At 37.2% G+C, this 23,629-nt stretch overlaps 2 protein-coding genes across 2 annotated transcripts in view; both read right to left on the bottom strand.

The window, feature by feature from the left end:
• LOC147574432 (uncharacterized) overlaps positions 1–23,629 on the bottom strand; it is a 299,824-nt gene that overhangs the window by 106,005 nt on the left and 170,190 nt on the right. The window lies entirely within an intron of this gene.
• Positions 1–23,629, bottom strand: part of LOC147574438 (EF-hand calcium-binding domain-containing protein 13-like) — a 153,028-nt gene that overhangs the window by 87,024 nt on the left and 42,375 nt on the right. Inside the window, 6 exon segments of the mRNA XM_086686450.1 lie at positions 2,898–3,041; positions 8,682–8,753; positions 9,989–10,087; positions 10,326–10,364; positions 12,397–12,891; positions 19,471–19,542. Of these exon segments, the coding sequence (XP_086542576.1) occupies positions 2,898–3,041; positions 8,682–8,753; positions 9,989–10,087; positions 10,326–10,364; positions 12,397–12,891; positions 19,471–19,542 (921 nt within the window).

Below are 23,629 nucleotides of genomic sequence, written 5' to 3'. Positions count from 1 at the left end.
GACTTGAAAAAAATGAGACTTTGAAAAATCCTAGGGGAATGTTAGAGTTAATGAAGATTTACATCCACTAACAGGAACATATAACTTTCTAAAGCAATAGATTCCCTATTTTTGATAATGTCTATTTGATACACAAATGTTTTAGCTGAACCACTGAACCCGCCTCCCATTTGAAGAACATTATTGTTTTAAGGACAAAATTACTTTTTATTTTTATTATTTTTTTAATATAGTTTATTGTCAAATTGGTTTCCATACAACACCCAGTACTCATCCCAACAAGTGCCCTCCTCAATGCCCATCAGCCACTTTCCCCTCTCCCCCACCCCCATCAACCCTCAGTTTGTTCTCAGTATTTAAGAGTCCCTTATGGTTTGCCTCACTCCCTCTCCGTAACGTTTTTCCCCCTTCCTCTCCCTCACAGTTGAAGAACATTATTAACACCACTGCATCTGCTTCTGTGCTTCCCCCATTCTATTCTACTGCTTCTTTACAGAGAGAACATTGCTGAATTTTTTAAAATTAACCAAGGTCTTGCTTTTTTACATATAATTTTACACAGGATAAACAAAATATTCCTTAATTTTGTTTTACAGCTCTATAAAAATTATCACACTATAGCAATCTAGACTTGCTTTTTTCATTCAATATTATATTTCCAAGAACCATCCATATAGTATATTGCTATAGTTCATTTTCACTAATGTACACATTATCAGTATTTCATCATGCATCAGTGGTAAATACCACAATTTATTTATACATTCTATCACCGATCATGTTGTTTCTTTTTGTTCATTCTTTCCTTCCTTCCTTCCTTTTCCTTCCTTCCTTCCTTCCTTCCTTTTCCTTCCTTCCTTCCTTCCTTCCTTCCTTCCTTCCTTCCTTCCTTCCTTCCTTCCTTCCTTCCTTCTTCTATTAAGATCAGAGCTGCTATGAGCATTTTTAACATGTCTCCTTGCACATCAGTGCAGAGATTTTCTGGGATGTATCACTAAAAAATGGATTTTCTAAGCCATGAAGTATGAAAACCTTACAGAATACTACATAATGTTTTTCAAAGTTCTTTTACCACTTTTGCCTTATTTACCAACAATTAAATTAACAGACCTTAATTTTTGCCAATTTGGTCAGCATCAAAAGGTATTTCATTGTGACCTAAATTCTGCATTTCCCTGATTACTATGATGTATAAAAAGACTTCATATGATTATTAGCAACTTACGTTGCTTCATCTGGCAATGGCTGTTCTTGTAATTTGGCCATTTTTCTCTTGGGTTGTTAATTTATAGGGGTTTCCTATTTATTCTCCACAATGATCTTTCGCTGTTATGAGTGTTACAGATAATCTTTACTCTGGAATGCCTGGGTGGCCCAGTCGGCTAAGCATCCAACTTTGGCTCAGGTCATGATCTCGCAATTCATGAGTTCAAGCCCCGCTTAGGACTCTGTGCTGACAGCTGGGAGCCTGGAGCCTGCTTCAGATTCTGTCTCCCTCTCTCTCTGCTCCTCCCCCACTCATACTCTGCACCTCTCTCTCTCTCAAAAATAAATAAACATTAAAAAAATTTTTTTTAATAATAATCTTTGCTCCATTTGTGGCTTGTATTTTCATTCTGTTTGTATTACCTTTTAATAAAGAGAAGTTCTTATTTTTAATGTAGTCAAATGTATAAATCTTTTCTGGTTAGTGATTTTGTATCTTAAAAATAATTCCTTGTAACTCCAAGTCAGAAAATTTTTCTTCTTTCTCTAACGAGAATTTTAGTGTTCGTATCTGGAAAGCATTACTGAATATGATACATAGGTAGGGATCCAATTCTATTTTTTACATTTGAATAATTAATTATTCCAGCACCATTTATTAACTGGTGCTTCCCCTCCCCCCCAGTAATCTGCCACCTCATTATATATGTTTCCTTATATGTGTGTAGATATATTTGGAAGTTACTTATCCTGTCCTATCAATTTCTCTATCCCTGTGCCATTTTCACACTGTTTTACTTACTGTAACTTTATAATGAGTCTTAATATCCAGGGTAGCAAGATCCCTCCAACACCACTCACACACCCTATCCACGTTTTTCTTCCTCAAGAGTGTTTTAGCTACTCTTGATCTTTGTTTATGCATACCAATATTAGAATTAATTCATCAAAAAGTCAGGGTTTTATTAGAATTGCTTTAGATAAGTAAACTAATTATGAGAATTGGCAGACTTGGGGGTCTCTGAGTCCATTAATATGGGATATATTCCAATTTATTTAGGTATTCTATAATGTCTTTTAACAAAGTCTTATCATTTTCTCACGTAAGGCACATAACTTACATTTGTTCTATTCCTTTTTTGCTTTTCATTATGGAAAAATGTTAATACACGCAAAAGAAGAAATATATTGTAATAAAAGTTCACATACTCTTCCTGTACTCTTCACATACTCTTCATGGCCATTCTTATTTCATCTATAGCCCCACACACTTGTCTATCTCACAACCACCCTTTCTCTTTAGAAAAGATGCTGCTAAGTTATAAGGGTATAGATACTCAAAACTAGTACCTTCCTTATGAATTATAGGCTTTGGCATAATAAAGAGTCGTTTGTCCCATTTAACGACTTTTGTCCTGACCTCTTCCTTGTCAGAAAGCAAAACCATAAACTCTACTTTCTTTTTGTTTGTACTTTTGCCTGTAGGAAAAAAGTGTCTGGAAAGACTGTTAATACTGGATATTTCTGGATCATGGGATTTTGTATGTTTTGTTGTACTTTTGAGCATTTTTCTGTATTGACTTCATTTTAATGGACTTTTTTCTAATCAAAAAAATAAAGTCATTATTCTGAGGGAAAAAAAATCGCAAAGTGACCATCTTTTCACATGTGTCAACCCAGTTTTCACTTACTGTCAGCTTCAGTCAACTCTGCGATCTTCTCAAATTCTGGCTTAGAAAGGTAACCTCCAAAATGCTGAAGACAAGTATTCATATCCTCATAATCAATATTTTCATCTTTAATTTTATCAATGGCTTTAATGACATCAGTCAACACTGAAAATAAAGCAGTATGCTAATGAGTATTAAATATAAGTCAAAAAGAAAACACCAATAGTAAGATGAATTTTAGTTCTAACACTAAATAAACAAGCATAGAAAATAACTTCAGAAATGTTATATGTGAAAAGAATTACCAGATCTTTAATACTGAAAACCAACAAAGTACAAAATGAGAGCCAAAAATATATTCTACTTTGCTATCATCTCTGTATCGAAGGAAGTGCCAATTTAATTGCAATTTAAGTGCATAGGAACAAAAATATTATACAATTTCCCCATTTAATTTTCTAACAATTTAAACTTTCTTAGTAGTCTGTTTCTCGGTAGCAGATACAGAAATAAGTAGAAAACTTTCAGTCCTGAATAATGAATTGGGGTAAGGTTTTGTAGCAATACATGGCTCAGTCCCTGGTTAATCTTTTATCTTCTGTATACATAAATATTATCACTTGGAAATAACTATCCCACATGTCTTTTTATGATACTTTGGAATATATGCTTCACAAATTTGGGCAGTATTCCCTCCATTAAATTTAAACAAATTTTTACTGCAATGAAAGCTTTAATGTTTATTTTTGAGAGAGAGAGAAAGGCACAGCATGAGTCGGGGAGGGGCAGAGAGAGAGGGAGACACAGAATCTGAAGCAGGCTCCAGGCTGTCAACACAGAGCCAGACATGGGGCTCAAACTCAGGAACGGCGAGATCATGACCTGAGCCAAAGTGGACCCTCAATCAACTGAGCCACCCAGGTGCCTACGCAATAAAATTTTCTTAAAATAACTTACAAACACATAGAATTATTAAGGGGGTCGACAGGTATGCATGCGGGTGTGTTTTTGTGTCAATTTTGGAACAAACTAAACTCAAATAGATTTTCTCTAATAGAAGATCAGGATAGGTAAAGCGAGGAAGCTGGGCAGTGGAGGGCATTAAAGCCATTATCAGGAGTTAATCGACTTTAGGCAGTCACTGGACGTCATTATGGATTACTAAACAAAGAAATGATCAAAATGATGTCTGAATTAGATGATTCTTAAAATGATTCTTAAAAAGGTAATTTTTATGTATAAATATGTAGAACAAGATATATGATACTATCTTGTGAAAGGACTTTTTAGAAGAAAAAAATTCTCACTTAAAAGTAAATAGCTGATGGGGCACCTGGGTGGCTCAGTTGGTTGGGCACCTGACATCAGCTCAGGTCACGATCTCATGACTCATGGGTTTAAGCTCTGTGTTGAGCACTGTGCTGACAGCGCAGAGCCTGAAACCTTCAGATTCTGTCTCCGTCTCTCTCTGCCCCTCTCCCACTCTCGTTCTCTGTCTCTCTCTCTCAAATAGAAATAAACATTAAATTTTTTTTTTTTTTAAAGTAAACAGCTTGTGAGTGATGTCAGTAAGATGGTTAAGTAGGACGCCCTGGACCCTTCTTCTCCCCACAAACACACTGATTCAGCAGAAATTAAAAAATAAATTCCTTTTGTGATAAATTAGAAACTAACTGACAGGCTCTTGTATCCCAGGAGAATGCAAAACAAGACGTACTGAAGCTGGTACAGACATTTGGGACACCCTCCCACAAGTGCTGCCTCCAATGCAGCACCATAGGATCCAAAAAAAAAAAAGACTCTAGCTCCCAGCTTCACCCAAGGGGAAGAAGAGTTTGGTCCACATATCCAGAAATTCAGCTTTTCCAAAATGCCTCCCCAGAAGATTGGCTTCTGTTTTGCCAGCCTTGGAGCTCTGATGGGTCTAGCACAGTCTAGTATTTGGGGTAGAATAAAGCGATGGCTTGGGCTGGTAGAAGGCAGTGATCCTCCCCTCTGTTCAGCACAGGATGAGATTAAAATTCCCAGCTCTTAGTTTCCTCCTGGAGAGGTAAAGAGTTTATCCAGCACGTCAACTTTTTCAGGGCGTCCCAAAGAACCATCAGCTTATCTCGTCAGTCCTAGAGCCTGGGGAAGGAAAAAGGTGGTAGAGGCCTAGGGCCTATCAGGCTGGGCCGATGGGTGGGGGTCTTCTCCTGTATAGGGACAGTATGTGAGGACTGGGACAGCTGCCTGCTTTTTCTCTTGCACAAACACCAACACAGAAAGTCCAAATGGAAATTTAATGACTAAAAAATATGATGACTGAAATTAAAAGTTCAGTGGATGGACTCAACAGCTGAAAGGAGGAGAGAAAGGTAAGAATCAATGAATTGACAGCAACTGAAATCATCCGATGAACAACACTGAGAAAATAAACTGAAGAAAAAACGAACAGTTCCAGAGACCTGTAGGAATATAAAAATGATCTAACATTTGTGTCCATCAGAGTCCCAGAAGAAGAGAAAGAGACTTAAAAAGGCACTCAAAGAAATAATGCCTGCACACTTCCCAAATTTTTATCAAGAGACATTAACCTACAGATCCAAGACAAAAGTGGACCTCAAACAGGATAAATCCAAAGAAATCCATGTCAAGATCCATCATAATTAAACTTCTGAAAACTAAAGGCAAGGGAACATTTTGAAAGCAGCCTAAGAAAAACACTTTAGGGAAAGAAAACCAATTTGAATGACAGGATTTCCAGCAGAAACCATGGAAGCCAGAAATAAGTGACACAATATTTTTCAAGTGCTGAACGTAAAGAACTATCAACGTAAAATCCCATATTCAGAAAAACTATTCTTGAGGAAGGAAGAGGAAATCAAGATGTTCTCAGATGAGAGGAAACTAAAAGAATTGGTTGTCAGTAGACCTAAGAATGGATAAAGGAAGTTCTTAAACAGAAAACAAAGGATAAAACAAAAAAAACTCTGGAATATCAAGAAGGAAAAAAGAAAATGGTAAGTCAAAATATGGGTAAATATAGTAGGCTTTCCTTCTCTTGAATTTTTTAATCAAGTCTGATGGTTGAAGTAAAAGTAATACCACCTGATGTGGTTTTAAATATATGTAAGGAAATATTTAAGATAATTATATCATAAAGGAAGGAGGGAGGGATGTATATGGAGATAAGGCTTCTGTATTTCACTTGAACTGGCAAAATGATGACACCAATAGAGTGTGATAAGTTATGTATATATACCTGAAGCAACAACTTTAAAAGGTATACAGAGAGATATACTCCGAAACACTATAGATGAATCAAAATGGAATTCTAAATGCGGGCCAAAGATTTGAATATCTATTTCACCAAAGATATATGAACAGCTGGGAAGCATGTGCAAATAAATTTGACATTATCAGTCATTAGGGAAATGCAAAATTAGAACCATAATGAAATTCCGCTACACAATTATTATAATGATTATAAACAAAAAGATAATACCTACATGTGGCGGATAGGAAGAAACCAGAATCCTTACACATTGCTGGTGAGAATGAAAATGGTAGAGCCACTTTGGAAAACAGTTTGGTAATTTCTTTAAAAGTAAAACATAAATTTACCATACACACTAGCAATTATTCTCCTAGGAATCTACCCAAAAGACATGGAAACATGTCCACAGAAAGACTGCAATGCAAATGTTAATTTCAACATTATGCATACCAGTCCCAAACTGCAAATAAGCAAATGTCATAAGCTGGTGAACCATCAACAAAAGGGAATATACCTATAAAATGTAATATGGACTTATTTAACCATACAAAGGAACAAACCACTGATACATACGACAACATGAATTAGCCTCAAAAAAGTGAAGTCAGGCACAAAAGACCACATGTTTTATGATTTCATTTATATTGAATGTTAAAAAAAAAAAAAAAAAGGCAACTTTATGGAAACAGAAAGCAAATCAGTGGTCGCCTGGGAATGGAGGTAGAGATTAACGGTAAATGGGCACAAGAGAATTTTAGGAGTGAAGGAAATGTTACAGACCTGGATTGTGTCCACTTCTGATTATATATCCCAAAGAATTGAAAGCAGGGGCTCAAAGAGGTATTTGCATACCCACATTCACAGCAGCACTACTCACAATTGCCAAGAGGGTGTCTATTAACGGGTGAATGGACAAACAGAATGTGGCATATACATGCAATGTGATATTAGCACGAAAAGGAAAGAAAAATCTGACACGTGCTACAACATGGATGAATCCTGAGGGCATTATGATAAGTGAAATAAGCCATTCATTCATAAAGACAAATACTATATGATTCCAGTCAAGTATCTGGAGTAGGCAAATTCACAGAAACAGGAAGTAGAATGATGGTCGTCAGAAGCTGGAGAGGCACAGATGGGTAGTTGTTGTTCACTGGGTATAGAGTTTCAGTGTTGCAAGGTGAAAAAGTTCTAGAGATTCGTTGTACAGCCGTGTGAATATACTTAACCCTAATGTTCTTGAACTGTACAGTTACAAATGGTTAAGATGGCAAATTTTATGTTACGTGTCAGATACCACCATTAAAAATAAATTTTAGGGGCACCTGGCTGGCTCAGTCCAAAGAGCATGAGACAATTGATCTTGGGGTTGTGAGTCTGAGCCCCATGTGGGGTGTAGAGATTATTTAAATAAATAAAACGTTAAAATAAAATAAATTTTAAAAACAGTATAATGGGGGAAATGGGAGGGAGGAGTCGGCTACAACCAAGACACTACTTCACAAAACAGCAATGAAACGGTGACTGAGTTCGTGAATGAATGATTACAAGGTAAAGCACTCAAGAAATTTGCTAATAGTGTCTTTAAGAACACCACTTAAGCAATTCATGACAAATTATAATGTAGCTTTTTTTTTAAGTTTATTTATTTTGAGAGAGAGAGAGCACACAGGGTAGGGGCGGAGAGAGAAAGAGAGAATCCCAAGCAGGCCCTGTGTTGTCCACAAGAAGTCCAACACAGGGCTTGAACTCACAAACTGTGAGATCATGACCGGAGCCGAAACCAAGAGTCGGACACTTAACTGACTGAGCCACCTAGGCGCCACAATAATGTAGTTTTTAACATGAGACTTCATGTAAGTATGAGAGAAAAAATCTCTTCCTTTGGATTAATTTTTCTCTATCTGAGAAATCCTTTGGGAAGACACAAAAAGCTTATCTTTCCTTTTCAGCATATGAATAAACAAAAGGAAATAAAAACACCAAGGCTTAGTATCTTTCATTTCTCATGTTAATCTTGCTGAAAAATATTTAATTATTTGCATAAAAACCCAAAATCATTGCAAGCAAAAATTTTTAACAAACTGATTGTGGTGTTGATTGTATGACTCTATACATTTCATGAAAATTAGTGCGTGAGTGAGTTTTATGTATGTAAATTATAGCTTAATACAATTTTTTTTAGAAATGTTCTAAAACAAGGGAAACACAACCAGTATTTCATTCAAACAAGTTCCTTATAAAAAAATTAAAAATCAAATCACCCATCCATTGCTAAAAATGGGGCTAATCCCCTATTGGAATTCCTCATTACCTTACTCTACATTTGTGTAGTACTTTACAGTTTTTAAAATCCATCTAACAATTCTGTGAGGGAAGCAAGTTAGCTATCACTACCCTAATACATCAAGTTTTCATGGCTTGCCTGAGAATTTCAGAACTATTAAGTACCTACCCAAAAAGCAAACTCGGTTCAGTTGAACCTCTTTTCAACCTAACCACTTCTTTCCTCCAAATCATTTTAAAATAAATTTCCTACCTACCATCACATTCAGGGAGACTTTGCTCCTTGGAGAGAGCGCTCATAAAGTCATCTAACTTCACCATTCCATTTCCTGTAAAATAAAGACTTTAGATCATGCATTCTTTATATTTTTGCATAAAAGGTAAATTCATAGTTTCATACAACTATGAAAAAAAACTACTTCTTCACTTCATCGTAATTCTATTTCTCCTTTCATATCCTGTCTCTGAATTAGGTCAGTTCGTTTCATTTTGATAATTACTCAATAATTTTTAAACACCTATTATAAAGTGCAATGGACTGAGCTAGGTCCTCAATTTTTGATAGATATAGGAAAAAGGAAAGGTGACCATATAGATGGACCATGAGAAACTTAAGGAGTCTATTTCATACCATCATGAAAACCCAGTCAAAATGCTATCCATTAAGACACCTTGACAATACTGACCAATCCTGACAGACCCAAGTGTCCCCATTACTATCAGCTGATCCAATTAACTACCTATTTTTAGATATACACCCTCCACAGTGATCCTACCAATCCTGATAAGCAACATGAAAGGGCTCAATAATTTTAGTAGCACCTACCTACACCTTAGATTTTTTTTTTTTTTTAATCTTCTTTCCCATTTGCCTTAGCTAAGAAATTTTGCTCAGGTTCTAAGAATTCATTTCTAATATATTCCCAAGTCAGTCTTTCCCCAAAATGTTGCCTCTGCCCTCTCCTCAGCTGAACTTCTGTTGTGGATGGTTCTTACTTAATGATAAAACAACTTCTCCAATACAAAAGCTCTTCCTGGAAACTTAAAATCTGCCTTGAACTTAGGCTGGTGACTGGGATATGCTATTTAACATCTAGATGCTAATCATCTGCCTTGATTGGTTAAGTATCATTAGCCCTAAATTCCTAGTTGTAGCACTTCCTTACCATTTTGGAATCTCCAGTTATTTCTTCTTGGATGCTTAGGCTATTTGCTCAGAGATTTTTGTACCCCTTGGATTTTGTGCTCTTATTGCCTGAACCTCCCCACAACTGGGTCAGCCTTTCCAGTACCTGTCCCATACGGGAAGGCATAGCTAGGGATAGTGATAGAGTGTTACATAACAATTCTGAGCTATAAAAGGACTAGTCCCTCCAAACCAATCCATTAGGGCAGATTTTCCAGGAATTTTTTTTCCACTTTCCATTTTTATATCTGTTCTTTTAGAATCTTCTTTAGCATGGCCCATTCTGTTCCATTCCTAGTTGAGAACTTACTCCATCATTTAATACTATCCCATAAAAGTATCTAATTTTTTCAAAAAGTTTGGTATTATCAGTCTCACCATTTTGAGCAGTCTTTGCCACAATCTCCTTGAACTCTTTGTCTGATAAAGTAACTCCCATTGAAGGCAAAATGGACTGAAGTTCTTCTTTTTTTAAATTTTTTTTTTCAACGTTTATTTATTTTTGGGACAGAGAGAGACAGAGCATGAACGGGGGAGGGGCAGAGAGAGAGGGAGACACAGAATCGGAAACAGGCTCCAGGCTCTGAGCCATCAGCCCAGAGCCCGACGCGGGGCTCGAACTCACGGACCGCGAGATCGTGACCTGGCTGAAGTCGGACGCTCAACCGACTGCGCCACCCAGGCGCCCCTGACTGAAGTTCTTCTGTAGCAATGCAATTTTCTTGGAGTTTATTGATAGCTTCACAGATGTTTTCTAAATATACAAAATGTAGAAAACTATTCAGCCACAGAATTTATGTGTCTTAAGCAATAATTAGCACCCAAAGTCTTTAGCAATTAGAAAACAAGTTTTATCTAATTATTATTACCTCATATGACTGCTTTTTTCTTCGTATTTCTGTTGTGTCTTACATTATACCTAAATATTTCCCATATAGCTCAAACAGAAAACAATCTTGAAGTTCTATAAATGTTTATAAACTACTTGTTTGGAGGAACAGCCTGTTCCAGTGACCCAGCCAATGCTGCTTGGTTCTGATTAAAATATAATGAACGAGTTCAAGAGATCACAACAACAAAGTGTTTAGTTTAAATTCCAGGATTCCAAGCAAACAATGAGAGTTCTTCCCCTTCCCATCATTTTAGGCTACCATGTTTTCAGTTCACAATCTTCAAAATCATACAATCTTCGCAGGAGATACACATGGCCATCGTGAGTCCCCTCATATCATGCACTGAGATAGGCATAGTATCACTTCTCTGTAATTCCCACCAAAAATGCATAGCCTGAACTTACGAAGAAATATAAGGAAAACCCAAAATGAGGGACATTTTACAAATTAACTAGTCAATACTCTTCGAAAGTGTCATGGTCATGAAATTATCCTAGGTCAGAGGAGACTAAGGGACACGTGACAACTGAATGTAATGTGTGATCCTAGATGAGACCTTGAACCAGGAAAAATACATTTATGGACCAATTGAAAAAACTTGAATAAGATCTTCAGAATATAAATAATATTGTATCAGTGTCAATTTCCTGATTTAGTTCACTGTACTGTGATTATACAAGATCTTAACACCTGGGAAAACGAGATGAAGAGTATATAGAAACGTCTTTCCCTTTGTGTAATTCTTATGATTTAAAAATTATCATAACAATGAAAAGTTAAAAATGTTTTTAAAATGTATATCCAATGACAGTCACATTTCAGAAATGTTCAATTACCATCAATTTATCTTGAGAAGTTATACCAGATAAACGATTTCACACTTCTCTTTACAAAGAATATTAAGTATGGCAAAGGTTGGCGACACCAGCAAGATAGATAAGCGCTTTCTTCCACAGGCTTCTTCTACCCAAGGGCTAAATGCCTACTACTCCACTGTTCCTTTAACAAGGGTTTTCATCTTACTGGAATATAAAGAACTCAGAATTAGGAATGAGGCACAGAGTAATAGTAGCGTATCGGTATAGGAATCAGAAAGAACATTGTTGTGCCTCCTTAAAAGAGCACAATTTCTGTTCAACTGAGTTGTTTAAAATATGTATTACTGTGTAAGAACCACTAGTATTTCACTAAGCACTCATTTTAACAATTGCCTTCAATATTAAATGCAATAAAAAGATAAGTCTCTTTCAAGAAAATAAACAACTTAAGTAACTTCAGCCAAGGACTATAGGAAGGAGTATTTAATTAAGTTCCACACACAGGACTTCTGTGATAGAGGTACCACGGAAGGAGGAAACTATACATTGGTTGGAAAACCTTGCTCATCTTGGAGAAAGACCATAACGCCCTGGGGAACCAAACTGTAAAATAGTAGTTATTTTATCTTTCCTCATATTCCCATGTCCAAAAGAGATGATATCTGAAGCATTATCATATCATATTGGATATGGATATCATATATTTAAATGATGGAACCTGAACAAAAATTTCACATAGACTCCTTACATATTTAGCTTAAAAATTATAAAACAAGCATTTCCAAAAGAAAACAGGCCCTCTATTTCTAGGGAACTTGAGTGAGTTGGATTAATCTCTGAATAAACTTCTTGGTCAAAGTTAGGCATCTGAAAAAGGGAACACAACCATCTGAAAAGGCACAACTTAAAACCACAGTGTTACATACACTGGTCTATATACCAGAAGTGGTGATTACTCATTAGTATTGACAAATGAAATGCAAACAACGGTCTAATCAATGGTTAATTCAGCTTGTTTCTGTGATGACTCAAGAACTCCAGGACCTATATTTTGACTTACATATATGATACTGACCCAGAGCATTCACTGCAATCTTTTCTTTCGACGAAACCTGTTTTAGGAGGCTGGAATGCCTTCTCACAGCTGGCTTCTGAAGTTTGGGGGTACTAAAATGATCACTTTTATCCAGAGACTTTTTGAGGCTTGTGATGCTCTTCAAGCTATGTGACGTAGACTTTGAGTCATGAATTTCAATCTTCTCTGAACTTTTCTTAAAGTTTATGCCATCCTTTGAATATGGTTCCCAGAATCCTATATCACTGCTATCAACCCCATTTAGGATTTTTTTTCTTTGCAAAGGATTTTTTGATCTTTTAAATTCAAGGTAATCATTATCCTCCATAACTTTATGATATTGGAGGTGTTTTCTATTTAACTTTGGGAATAATGATGGTTCACGTAGTCTGGAAGAGAAACTGCTTTTCATCCTATACTGTGGATAACATTCTGATATATTTGATAACTTTCTGTTTGAAGTAGACTCATCCAAGGCTGATGATTCCATAACTGCTAAGCAAGAGAAACATATTTAATTATTCTATTTACCTGTACCATTTGTAATAGTTTTTAAAAAGTAACAACTAAGTCCTCATGAAAACTATTCAAGAAATTATCAATTGCTTAAATAAACACAGTTTAAAAAGTTAAATAAGGTTAATATGTTGAAAAACTAACAGAGCTGATAACTAAGACTGAAATATTAACTAGGTTAAATATAATCTTCTGGGGGCGCCTGGGTGGCGCAGTCGGTTAAGCGTCCGACTTCAGCCAGGTCACGATCTCGCGGTCCGGGAGTTCGAGCTCCGCGTCAGGCTCTGGGCTGATGGCTCGGAGCCTGGAGCCTGTTTCCGATTCTGTGTCTCCCTCTCTCTCTGCCCCTCCCCCATTCATGCTCTGTCTCTCTCTGTCCCCCCCAAAATAAATAAACGTTGAAAAAAAATTTTTAAATATAATCTTCTGGTTTAATATATTTAAATTCTTTTATCCAAAGCTATTTGAAGTTACACCAAATCAAAAGTGATAGCCTACTGAAGTTTGTAGTTCTCATTCCCCACTCTGCCAATTTTGAAAGATTATAGGCTAAATATGCCAATACAGCTACAAATCCCTTAGTTATGAGCATACTGAAGTATAAGGAAGTTGGAGTGGGGAAATTTTTACTTATAAAATCAGAATACAGGGGCACCTGGGTGGCTCAGTTCGTTGGGCATCCCACTTCGGCTCGGGTCATGATCTCACTGCTCATGGGTTTGAGCCCCACATTGGGCTCTGTGCTGACATCTCAGAGCCTGGAGCCTGCTTCAGAATCTGTCTCCCTCACTCTCTGCCCCTCCCCCACTCACGTTCTGTCTCCCTCTCTCTCAAAAATAAACATTAAAAAAATTGTTTTTAATTTAACATCAGAATACAAATATTTACTCTCCTAAAGATTCTCAGTACTTGTGGGAAAAAATAGTTTATATATAAAATAACCTCTTCAGAAAGATATTAATACAATGTCCCACTGGGGCTTCCTTTATAAAATTCATCTGACGGCTCAGAATAGTACCTTACATTTGAATAACACATTTTAAAGTATTTCAAATGTTATAATACTTGATTTTATGATAGACTATTATTCTCCTCTTAGAAGTTTAAAATATGTTTGATCATTGAAGGCAAAACTTATAAAACATTGTCCGAAGCTTTCAGTGTGTATAGTGGTAATACATAATAAAATTACAGCTTAACGGAGGGAGGGTAAAAAGGTCTATATAATGGTAAAACTTCTATATTCCACTTGAAGTGGTAAAATATTTATTTTAGTATACTAGAAAAGGTTAAGTATGTATACTATAATCCTTAAAACAACCACTGGAAAAATACAGAGATATAGTGAAAATACATATGGAATAAATTCACATACTAAAAAAATGCTCCCCAAAAAAGAAGGGATAAAATGGTTGAAAAACAGAGGAAAAAATAGAAAACAAATAATAATATGGTATACCTGGTCTGAATGTATAAGTAATTACATTACATATGATTTAAACACTCCAATTAAAATATAGGAATTATACAAATAAATACAAAAAACATCACCCAACTCTGTGTGGTTTACAAAACACTTCAAGACTGGTGATATAAGAAGGTTAAAAGTAAAAGGATGGAAAATACTTACCATCTAAGCACTAATCAAAAGAAAACTGGAGTTATATTAGAATCAGAAAAAGTAAACTTGAGAGAAAAGAAAATTACCAGTGATCACATACATATTGCATAATGATAAAAGAATCAGCTCACCAAGAAGATAGAACTATTCTAAATGTGAATTCACCTAGCAACAGAGCTTCAAAATGCATGAACCAAAACCTGACAAAACTGAACGGAGAAATAGACAAATCTACAATTATATTTGGAGACAATGTTCCTTTCTCTATAACAGAACTAGTAAAAAAAATCAGCAAAGAGGGGCGCCTGGGTGGCGCAGTCGGTTAAGCGTCCGACTTCAGCCAGGTCACGATCTCGCGGTCCGTGAGTTCGAGCCCCGCGTCGGGCTCTGGGCTGATGGCTCGGAGCCTGGAGCCTGTTTCTGATTCTGTGTCTCCCTCACTCTCTGCCCCTCCCCCGTTCATGCTCTGTCTCTCTCTGTCCCAAAAAAATAAATAAACGTTAAAAAAAAAAAATTTTTTAAAAAAATCAGCAAAGATACAGAAGAATGAATAACATGAATTATTATGCATGGGAGTGGGTATGTGATTATTAGGAATATCTATGTCAGAAAAGAAAAATTAATGAAAAAACTTCTACATCAAAGACAAAATTAGAATTCAAAATAAACTTTGAAACGTTCAGGTAATAATAGCAAATTGAACAGCCTTCAAACACTCCATTTAAATTTTTTTTTTCAACGTTTATTTATTTTTGGGACAGAGAGAGAACAGGCGCTCCAAAACACTCCATTTAAACTAAGGAATTTTGGGGATGCCTCGGTGGTCCAGTCAGTTAGGTGTCCAACTTCAGCTCAGGCCATGATCTCGCGGTTTGTGAGTTGGAGCCCCACATCAGGCTCTGTACTAACAGCTTGAAGCCTGGAGCCTGCTTTGGATTCTGTGTCTTCCCCTCTCTCTGCCCTCCCCGGCTCGCTCTCTCTCTCTCTCTCTCTCTCTCTCTCAAAAATAAACTAAAGGAATTTTTAAACCATCACAAATCCATAATAACAAAAAGAAGAGGAAAAGAAACTACTACAATTAAATTTTGGAATCTGGAAAGCGGATGAACTTAGTAGACCTGAAAAGGCTGAACCATAAGGCAGAATGGGGAAAGCCAAGAAGCAACCCAATTCATAACACAAAAACTCCAAAAGCTCATAAATTAGTAGCATTTAGGTACGTCTAAAAGTGAGGGTAAGAGTGAAGCTAAAAAGAAAGAACTGGTTAAAATCCCTTTAAGTAGTAATTTGATACCTAGGGTCTCTTCACACGGCCAGATATTCACTTTTATCCACTGGGCACAGCCAGTTATTGATCTTCTCCTACTCCAGCAGGAAAGTGACAATTCATCAGAAAGGGTTAAACACAAGGTCTCTGGATTATGGAATACTAAACACAATAGAGGGTAGGAGTGTTACCTGCAAAACTCGGAGGGAGGCTTACACTGAATAATGGGAACTTCAGTCTTTCGTCTTATTTAACACCTGGAATTCTATGAAGCAAGGCTATACCTCCGGGAAGGATATTCAAAGTTTCTTTGAACACTCTGACCATCTCAAAAGGAAATATACCCTAAAGACAGTCATATTAAGGGTTTTCCAGGCAAATAGCCCAGCCAGACCAGCCGATGATAGCAGGGTTTCTCAATCTCAGCAGTACTGGCATTTTGAGACAGATACTTCTTTTTTTTTCTTTTTTTTTTTAAATTTTTTTTCAACGTTTATTTATTTTTGGGACAGAGAGAGACAGAGCATGAACGGGCGAGGGGCAGAGAGAGAGGGAGACACAGAATCGGAAACAGGCTCCAGGCTCTGAGCCATCAGCCCAGAGCCCGACGCGGGGCTCGAACTCACGGACTGCAAGATCGTGACCTGGCTGAAGTCGGACGCTTAACCGACTGCGCCACCCAGGCGCCCCAGAGACAGATACTTCTTTATTGAGAGAGCTGTCCTGTGTATTGTAGGATACTCAGAAGCATCCCTGGCCTCTCATCACTTGATGCCAGTAACACAGATTGTGATGACCAAAAATGTCTCCAAATGTTTCCAAATGTTCCTGGGGGAAGGGGATGTTCAGGGTGGGGGGTGGGGGAAATCTCCAAATCATCTCTGGTTAAGAATCACTATCCTACAGCTCATAATCAGCTAGTTTTGCCCTCAGTCTCAGAGCTTCCAAATAGCTTTTGAGTTCACCATTCTCAAATATGAGTAGACAACCAAAGATCACCAGACATTTGAGGAACAGTTCTACAATGAAAAACAAACAGAAAAAAATACCTTGGAGGAGACAGAATATGAATGAAAAAGGAAATCTCGAAAGCACTGCAACAGAAGTTCGTAGTTGCAACAGAAGATATTGTTTGTGGAACAATAGAAATGCCCATGAAATAAGAGGAGGCTATTATAATACAATAACAGAGGGGAAAGAAATTATTGGAAATTTAAAAGTACAAATGAAAAACGAAATAGAAGCATTGGAAGATAAATTTAAGGAACTCTCTCAGAAGCCACCTGGGTGGCTCAGTCAGTTAAGCATCCGACTCTTGATTTCAGCCCAGGTCATGATCTCACAGTCGTGAGACTGAGCCCTATGTTGGGTTCTGCGCTGGGTGTGGAGCCTGCTTAAGACTCCCTCTCCCTCTCCCTTTGCCCCTCTTCCACTCCCACTCGTGTAATAAATATAAATAAATAAATAATAAATAAATAAAGCATAACAAAGAGATAAGAGAAAAAGGTTAAAAAAAAAAAAAAAGGAATCATCCCATTATGTCACATATCCAAATATCAAGATTTCCACAGAGACAGAAAAAATAGAGGAAAGGAAATCATCAACAAATTATTTTAATTTTCCAGAATCAAAGGACGCTGTATTCAGCACAATCGTTACAAAGAAACTTCTTTCCAGGAGACTTTCAGAAGACTAGAAAATATCCTATATGCTTGAAAAAAAAAAAAAATCAGTGTCAAAGTCAAGAGTCAGAAAATTTTGCACTTCAATGGCAATACTGAAAACTAGAAAACATAGAAAATTATTTACAATCTAGAATTCTGTACCCAAACCATCCATAAAATACGAAGACAGAATCTGTCATAGGAGGAGAGAAGTGAAAAGTCTCCAGCATGTTAATGAAGAAAGATCTCAAGATGACAGTTGCACACAAAATGTAGAGGGCAACAAATTCATACTGAAGAACATCAAAATACTCTAAAGAAGATTTCTTCAAGAAGACAAAACTACTAGAATACCTTGTGCAGACAAACTTACGAAGAGGATATTTAGACAGTTGGCAGAGTTTAAGCTTCAATCAGTAATATATATACTTTTTTTTTAAACCAAGCAAATAAGTAAGTAAGACAACTCAAAGAGGGAAAAATTGTACAGAAAGAGAAAGTAGCCACAAGATACTTACATGTGGCTCAGCAGTGAATAGTGTGTACATAAATATATTCACATAAATACAGAATTAAAACTTACTCAATTACCCTATGACTATATTAGGAGGATGGATAGGTATGGGAAGTGGATGTGGTGGGGACAGGGAAAATGAAACAGAGCTAAATCCTTATTTTTCATATTAGGGAGTTTACTAGGTCTACCCAAAATTTAAAAAAATCAACAAGAAGCAATACAAACATGTTATTTACAGTCATGAAAACAAATATCAGGTAATCAGCTAAAATGTTTGCCTCTGGAGAAACTGAGGAAAGGATCAGGCAAGAGGCTGCTCTATTTGTAGCAAGTTTATTAGAACTATATAATTCTTTTTTTTTAATCTTTTGAAATCTTTATTTATTTTTGAGAGAGGCAGAGACAGACTGTGAGCAGGGGAGGAAGAGAGAGAGAGGGAGACACAGAATCCGAAGCAGCTGAGGATCTCACGAACCGTGAGATCACGACCTGAGCTGAAGTCAGACGCTCAACCAACTGAGCCAAATTGAGCTTAAAATTATACACATAGATAATCTTGACCAAAGGATGTCCGGACAGAGAAAGAAAAGGGAGTGACACCATGTGCAATAGGAAGAGATTTTTAAAAACGTACTTAATGAAGAAAAACAAAACTAATCATGAATGATACTGAATAATATACTAAAAACAATTTTTAAAAAATGTTTTAATGTTTATTTATTTTTGAGACAGACAAAGCACAAGCAGGGGAGGGTCAGAGAGAGAAAGGGAGACACAGAATCTGCCTCAGCCTCCAGGCTCTGAGCAGTCAGCACAGAGCCTGATGAGGGGCTTGAGCTCACGGACCATGAGATCATGACCTGAGCCGAATTTGGACATTTAACTGACTGAGCCACTCAGGCACCCCTATATTAAAAATTTTTAACTGTCAATGTCAGGATGTCAGAATGACCCACAAGTTGCAAATTACGTTTTTTTTTCTTAGTGTTATTATTTTGTTTTAAAGTTGACTTCATGTTGCAAAATATTAAGGGAAAGATAAAAGAAAATTATGGTAGTTACATAATCAATACTGATTAGGTATGTTTAGGATTTAAACTTTTATCTAAAGAGTTAGAGTTTAGAGTTATCTATGGGGGGGGTGCACACGGGTGGGTCAGTCGGTTAAGCGTCCAACTTCAGCTCAGGTCGTGATCTCGCAGTGTGTGAGTTCGAGCCCCGCGTCGGGCTCTGTGCTGGCAGCTCAGAGCCTGGAGCCTGTTTTGGATTCTGTGTCTCCCCCTCTCTTTCTGCCCCTCCCCCGCTCACGCTCTGTCTCTCTTGCTCTCAAAAAATAAATAAAACATTAAAAAAAAAATTTTAAAGAGTTAGAGTCATGGGGTCAGAGAAGGCTTTCAGAGTCCATATGATAAAACCTACAAATTAGGATTTAATTTAAAGGCAACTTATTTATAAATAATACTTGCTGTAGCAACGAGAGCTCACTTACAAAAATCTTCATACTGGTGCTGTAGTTCATCCAAAATAAATAGAATATCTCTAATATCCACCATGTGGTTACCTGTAATAGAAAGAGTAAGTTCAAGTACTGTTATTTCTTTTTTGAACACAAATCTAGTTTCCATCCCATTCTAATACAAAAACAACACAGAGATGTGTGAAAGTAGGAACAGAGGTTGTGAATAATATCTAGAATTGTTAATAGCTCAGTACACACTGAAACATAAAAGACCATTATTGTCTTTTTCCCTTAATAAAAGAGTTTCCCATCAAAAGAAATTAGTCACATTTTAAGCTCCACAGCTAGGTAATCAGGTTAATATTTCATTCATTTAATAAATAGTGTTTTGAGAATTTACTATAGGTAGAATTTCAAGTTTTAGCTCTTTTGTCTTTCTCACTGGATTGTGAGCTCTTCAAGAGTACAGGATGTCATTTGTTTCCCCAATGCCTAGCAAATTATATACTTCCTAGCACTTAAAAACTAATTTTTTTGAGGGGCACCTGAGTGGCTCAGTCAGTTGAGTGTTTGACTCTTGATTGGGGCTCAGGTCATGATCTCAGAGTTCATGGGTTCGAGCCCCACGTTGGGCTCTGCGCTGACAGTGCAGAGCCTGCTTGGGATTCTCTCTTTCCTTCTCTCTCTGCCCCTCTCCCACTTGCACTGTCTCTCTCTCAAAATAAATAAACAGACTTTAAAAAAATTATTTTTTAAAAATTATTTTTGATAAAACAGGGAGGGGGACAAAACATAAGAGACTTGTAAACATGGAGAACAAATTGAGGGTTACTGGAGGGGTTGTGGGAGAGAGGGTGGGCTAAATGGGTAAGGGGCACTAAGGAATCTACTCCGGAAGTCATCCTTGCGCTACATACTAACTAATTTGGACGTAAATTTAAAAAAATAAAAAATTAAATTAAAAAAATATTTTTGAATGAATAAATATACTAAAGGCTGTAAAGAATCATGCAATGTCTACATTGTGGATAGCAGTAAACCATTTACTTGGCGTCTTACACATGTACAGCACTCCCATAATTATAACTTCCTACCATTCCTGCCCTTGCCTCTGTCTCAAACCATTTTCCTTCTTGGACAGTGTATGACAGAGAATGGGGTCAGAGACAGTGACCTCAAATAATGTTGTTCCAATTGGACACCCAATAGTTCTTGCCTCCAAATGTCTGGCTTCGCTTGACATCCAAGGTGAGTGAGAAAGACCAGGTGTTGACTTACCTACTTATAAAAATACTAGGGGGGCGCCTGGGTGGCGCAGTCGGTTAAGCGTCCGACTTCAACCAGGTCGCGATCTCGCGGTCCGTGAGTTCGAGCCCCGCGTCGGGCTCTGGGCTGATGGCTCAGAGCCTGGAGCCTGTTTCCGATTCTGTGTCTCCCTCTCTCTCTGCCCCTCGCCCGTTCATGCTCTGTCTCTCTCTGTCCCAAAAATAAATAAAACGTTGAAAAAAAAAATTAAAAAAAAAAATACTAGGTTCGTTCTTCAGCCTATGCCTAAAAAATCAACTATTCAGTTATAAGCATAAGCAAAGACCCTGAAAAGAAGATGCCAGTTTTTAAAGTGCCTTTTGAGTCCAAGAATTATTATATACACTATGGTTTCGGTGTTGGGTAAGATTGCTTCATTCTGCTTCTGTAAAAATTGGTAAGCTATGTCAGGTCCAGGACTTTAAATCACTGCAAAGCAAGTAAGTATTTGACCAACCAAAGAAGTGCTAGCCCAATTGATGTTAAGTTGTCTTCTGATTAGAACTGCTTCTTACATTCTGGGTTTTTGTTTTGTTTTGTTTTGTTTTGTTTTGTTTTAATTTTTAATGTTTCTTTATTTTTGAGAGAGACAGAGACAGAATGCAAGTGGGTTGGGGCAGAGAGAGAGGGAGACACAGAATCTGAAGCAGGTTCCAGGCTCTGAGCTGTCAGCACAGAACCTGACATGGGGCTTGAACTCATGAGCCACGAGATCATGACCTGAGCCGAAGTTGGACGCTTAACTGACTGAGCCACCCAGGCGCCACTCTTACATTCTGTTTTTTTATTTTCTTGGTACTTATTCTCATTCTGTTCTTGGTTGTGGTTCTAACACCCCAGTGAACTTCTGGAACTTCTGTAGAGTCCATATCCCAAGTTCTTAGATCAAAGCATAAGTCCTAAAATCATTCAAGGCTTCAGCCCTCAAACTCCTGAATTTGATCAGTGAAAAGTATTCTGTTGGATCATCCATAAATTAATCCAATGGAGAAGGCTGTATTGTTTATATCTGGTCTCTACTTAAAGAACTCCCCTTTCTGGAAAGAGGTCCAACATTGCAGTGAGCATGCAGTAGCCAACCATTTACAGATTTACTAGCTCTCGCTCAAATTTATTCCTTCTTCTATGCAATGACAAACATTTCTCACACACCTCTAAGACAAATACTATCCATTTATATAGTCTCTGGTGGCCAAATAAGCATTACAGAATCTGAAATTACTATTTTGACCCCTACCTAGCTTATCAAAACCTCAATGAATAATTCCTGGTTGAGACTGAGACAATCAGTATAGTTACAGGTAGCATTTACTTCATAAGAGAAGTTCAAAACAGCTTCCCACTCTTACATTTGTCCTTCTGGAGGAAGCTCATATTGGAACTTTCCTTTCCATTCAACCTGGAAAATGTAACTATCTAATGTGAAAAAAAATTATCCTCATCATCAAAGTCATATTCAGGGCAACATTACTTTGAAGGTGTAAAATGACTATTAACACATTTCCATAATCTCCACAATAGCTCCACAATATCAAAGACCTTCTCATCAAAAATCGTGCTAGTTACTACTTTTCACCCAGTTCAATTACTAGATCGGTAAATACCACGAGAGAAAAAACTACTGCACCAATATCCTATCTCAGAAACCAAACTACCAGAACTGTCACACAGTGATTTTCCATATTCCTCTTGCCAGATCTTAATGAAGCAAATGCTTGTTGGACTTCCTTGCAAATTCCAGCGGCATTCCTCTTCATCATGCATACTCATGAAGATATTCTCCATGGTATCAGTATTGCTCCAAAAAACCAAACCAAATACAAAAACAAGATGTTAAAACAGTACCTATACCAGGGTGCTACGGCTTCCACTAGTGGGATAACTGACTTATATCACTCCTTACTTCAAAATTCTGTCACAGAAGAATCCATATCCACTACCGGGGTAACCCAAAACTTTTGGCATTCTGAGGGTGTCCTTTCCTTTAATGTTTAAGTAAAATAGCCCCGACCCCACACCATACATTATATGAACAGCAATCAATACTCCCTCCAAAATTTGAAGATTCCTGAGTGCTTTATACGCTGGCAGTTGATTTTCGTTTTGTTTTCTATTCCCGTGGACTCCTGATCTCTCTCACATTATCACATCCTATAGGTGCTATCTTCTCTCCACCCCAAGCCTACCTAACACAGAACCTACAGACCTTTTTCCTTGAAAAAGAAAATAGACCCACCATATGACTAACACAAGGCTATTGTATATAACCAACTCTTACTAGATAACTTGAAATTAATGAGAGTCAGGGATTTCTTTATAGCACAGCAAGCACTACATAGTATTGTCCTAGAGTTCTACAGCCACTCTCTATTGATTGCTAGAACCCCATCCACTCTCAGGTTCCCTCAGTGTTCCTCTTCCAGCTGCCGATTAGCCACTGTTGTATTCTAAGTTCCTGTCGTTTTCTTATATAGAGTACTTTACCTTACCTTTTTGCTCAAACTAGGTATCTCCCAATAGGCTTTAGCTCTCATAATCAAACATACCTGTTAAAATGATTTTCCTAGTCAAAAGACAAGGACCTCCCCAATGAGGAATTTTACCTTAAGTCACAGCCAGGTTATTAAAAATGACAAAATGAAAAAATCTTATTCTCTCTGGTTGGAGGAGATGGAGTGAAGGGTGAGACTTATTAATTCATTCAACATATATTTGTTGAGCAGTTAATATGTGCCATAAGCACTGTATGGAGTACTGAGGATACAATATTGAGCAAAAGTACACGATATCTGCTTTCTTGGTATTTCGTCTTATCTGAGATACAGATCTTCACAAAACAATAAGAAATAGGGGTACCTGGGTGGCTCAGTCGGTTGGGCATCTG

Source organism: Puma concolor, chromosome E1 (assembly GCF_028749965.1).
Source record: "Puma concolor isolate L17-30 chromosome E1, mPumCon1.1.hap2, whole genome shotgun sequence".
NCBI lineage: Eukaryota > Metazoa > Chordata > Mammalia > Carnivora > Felidae > Puma > Puma concolor.
Note: the sequence above shows the minus strand (reverse complement) of the source record. Positions and strands in the feature narration are given on the sequence as shown.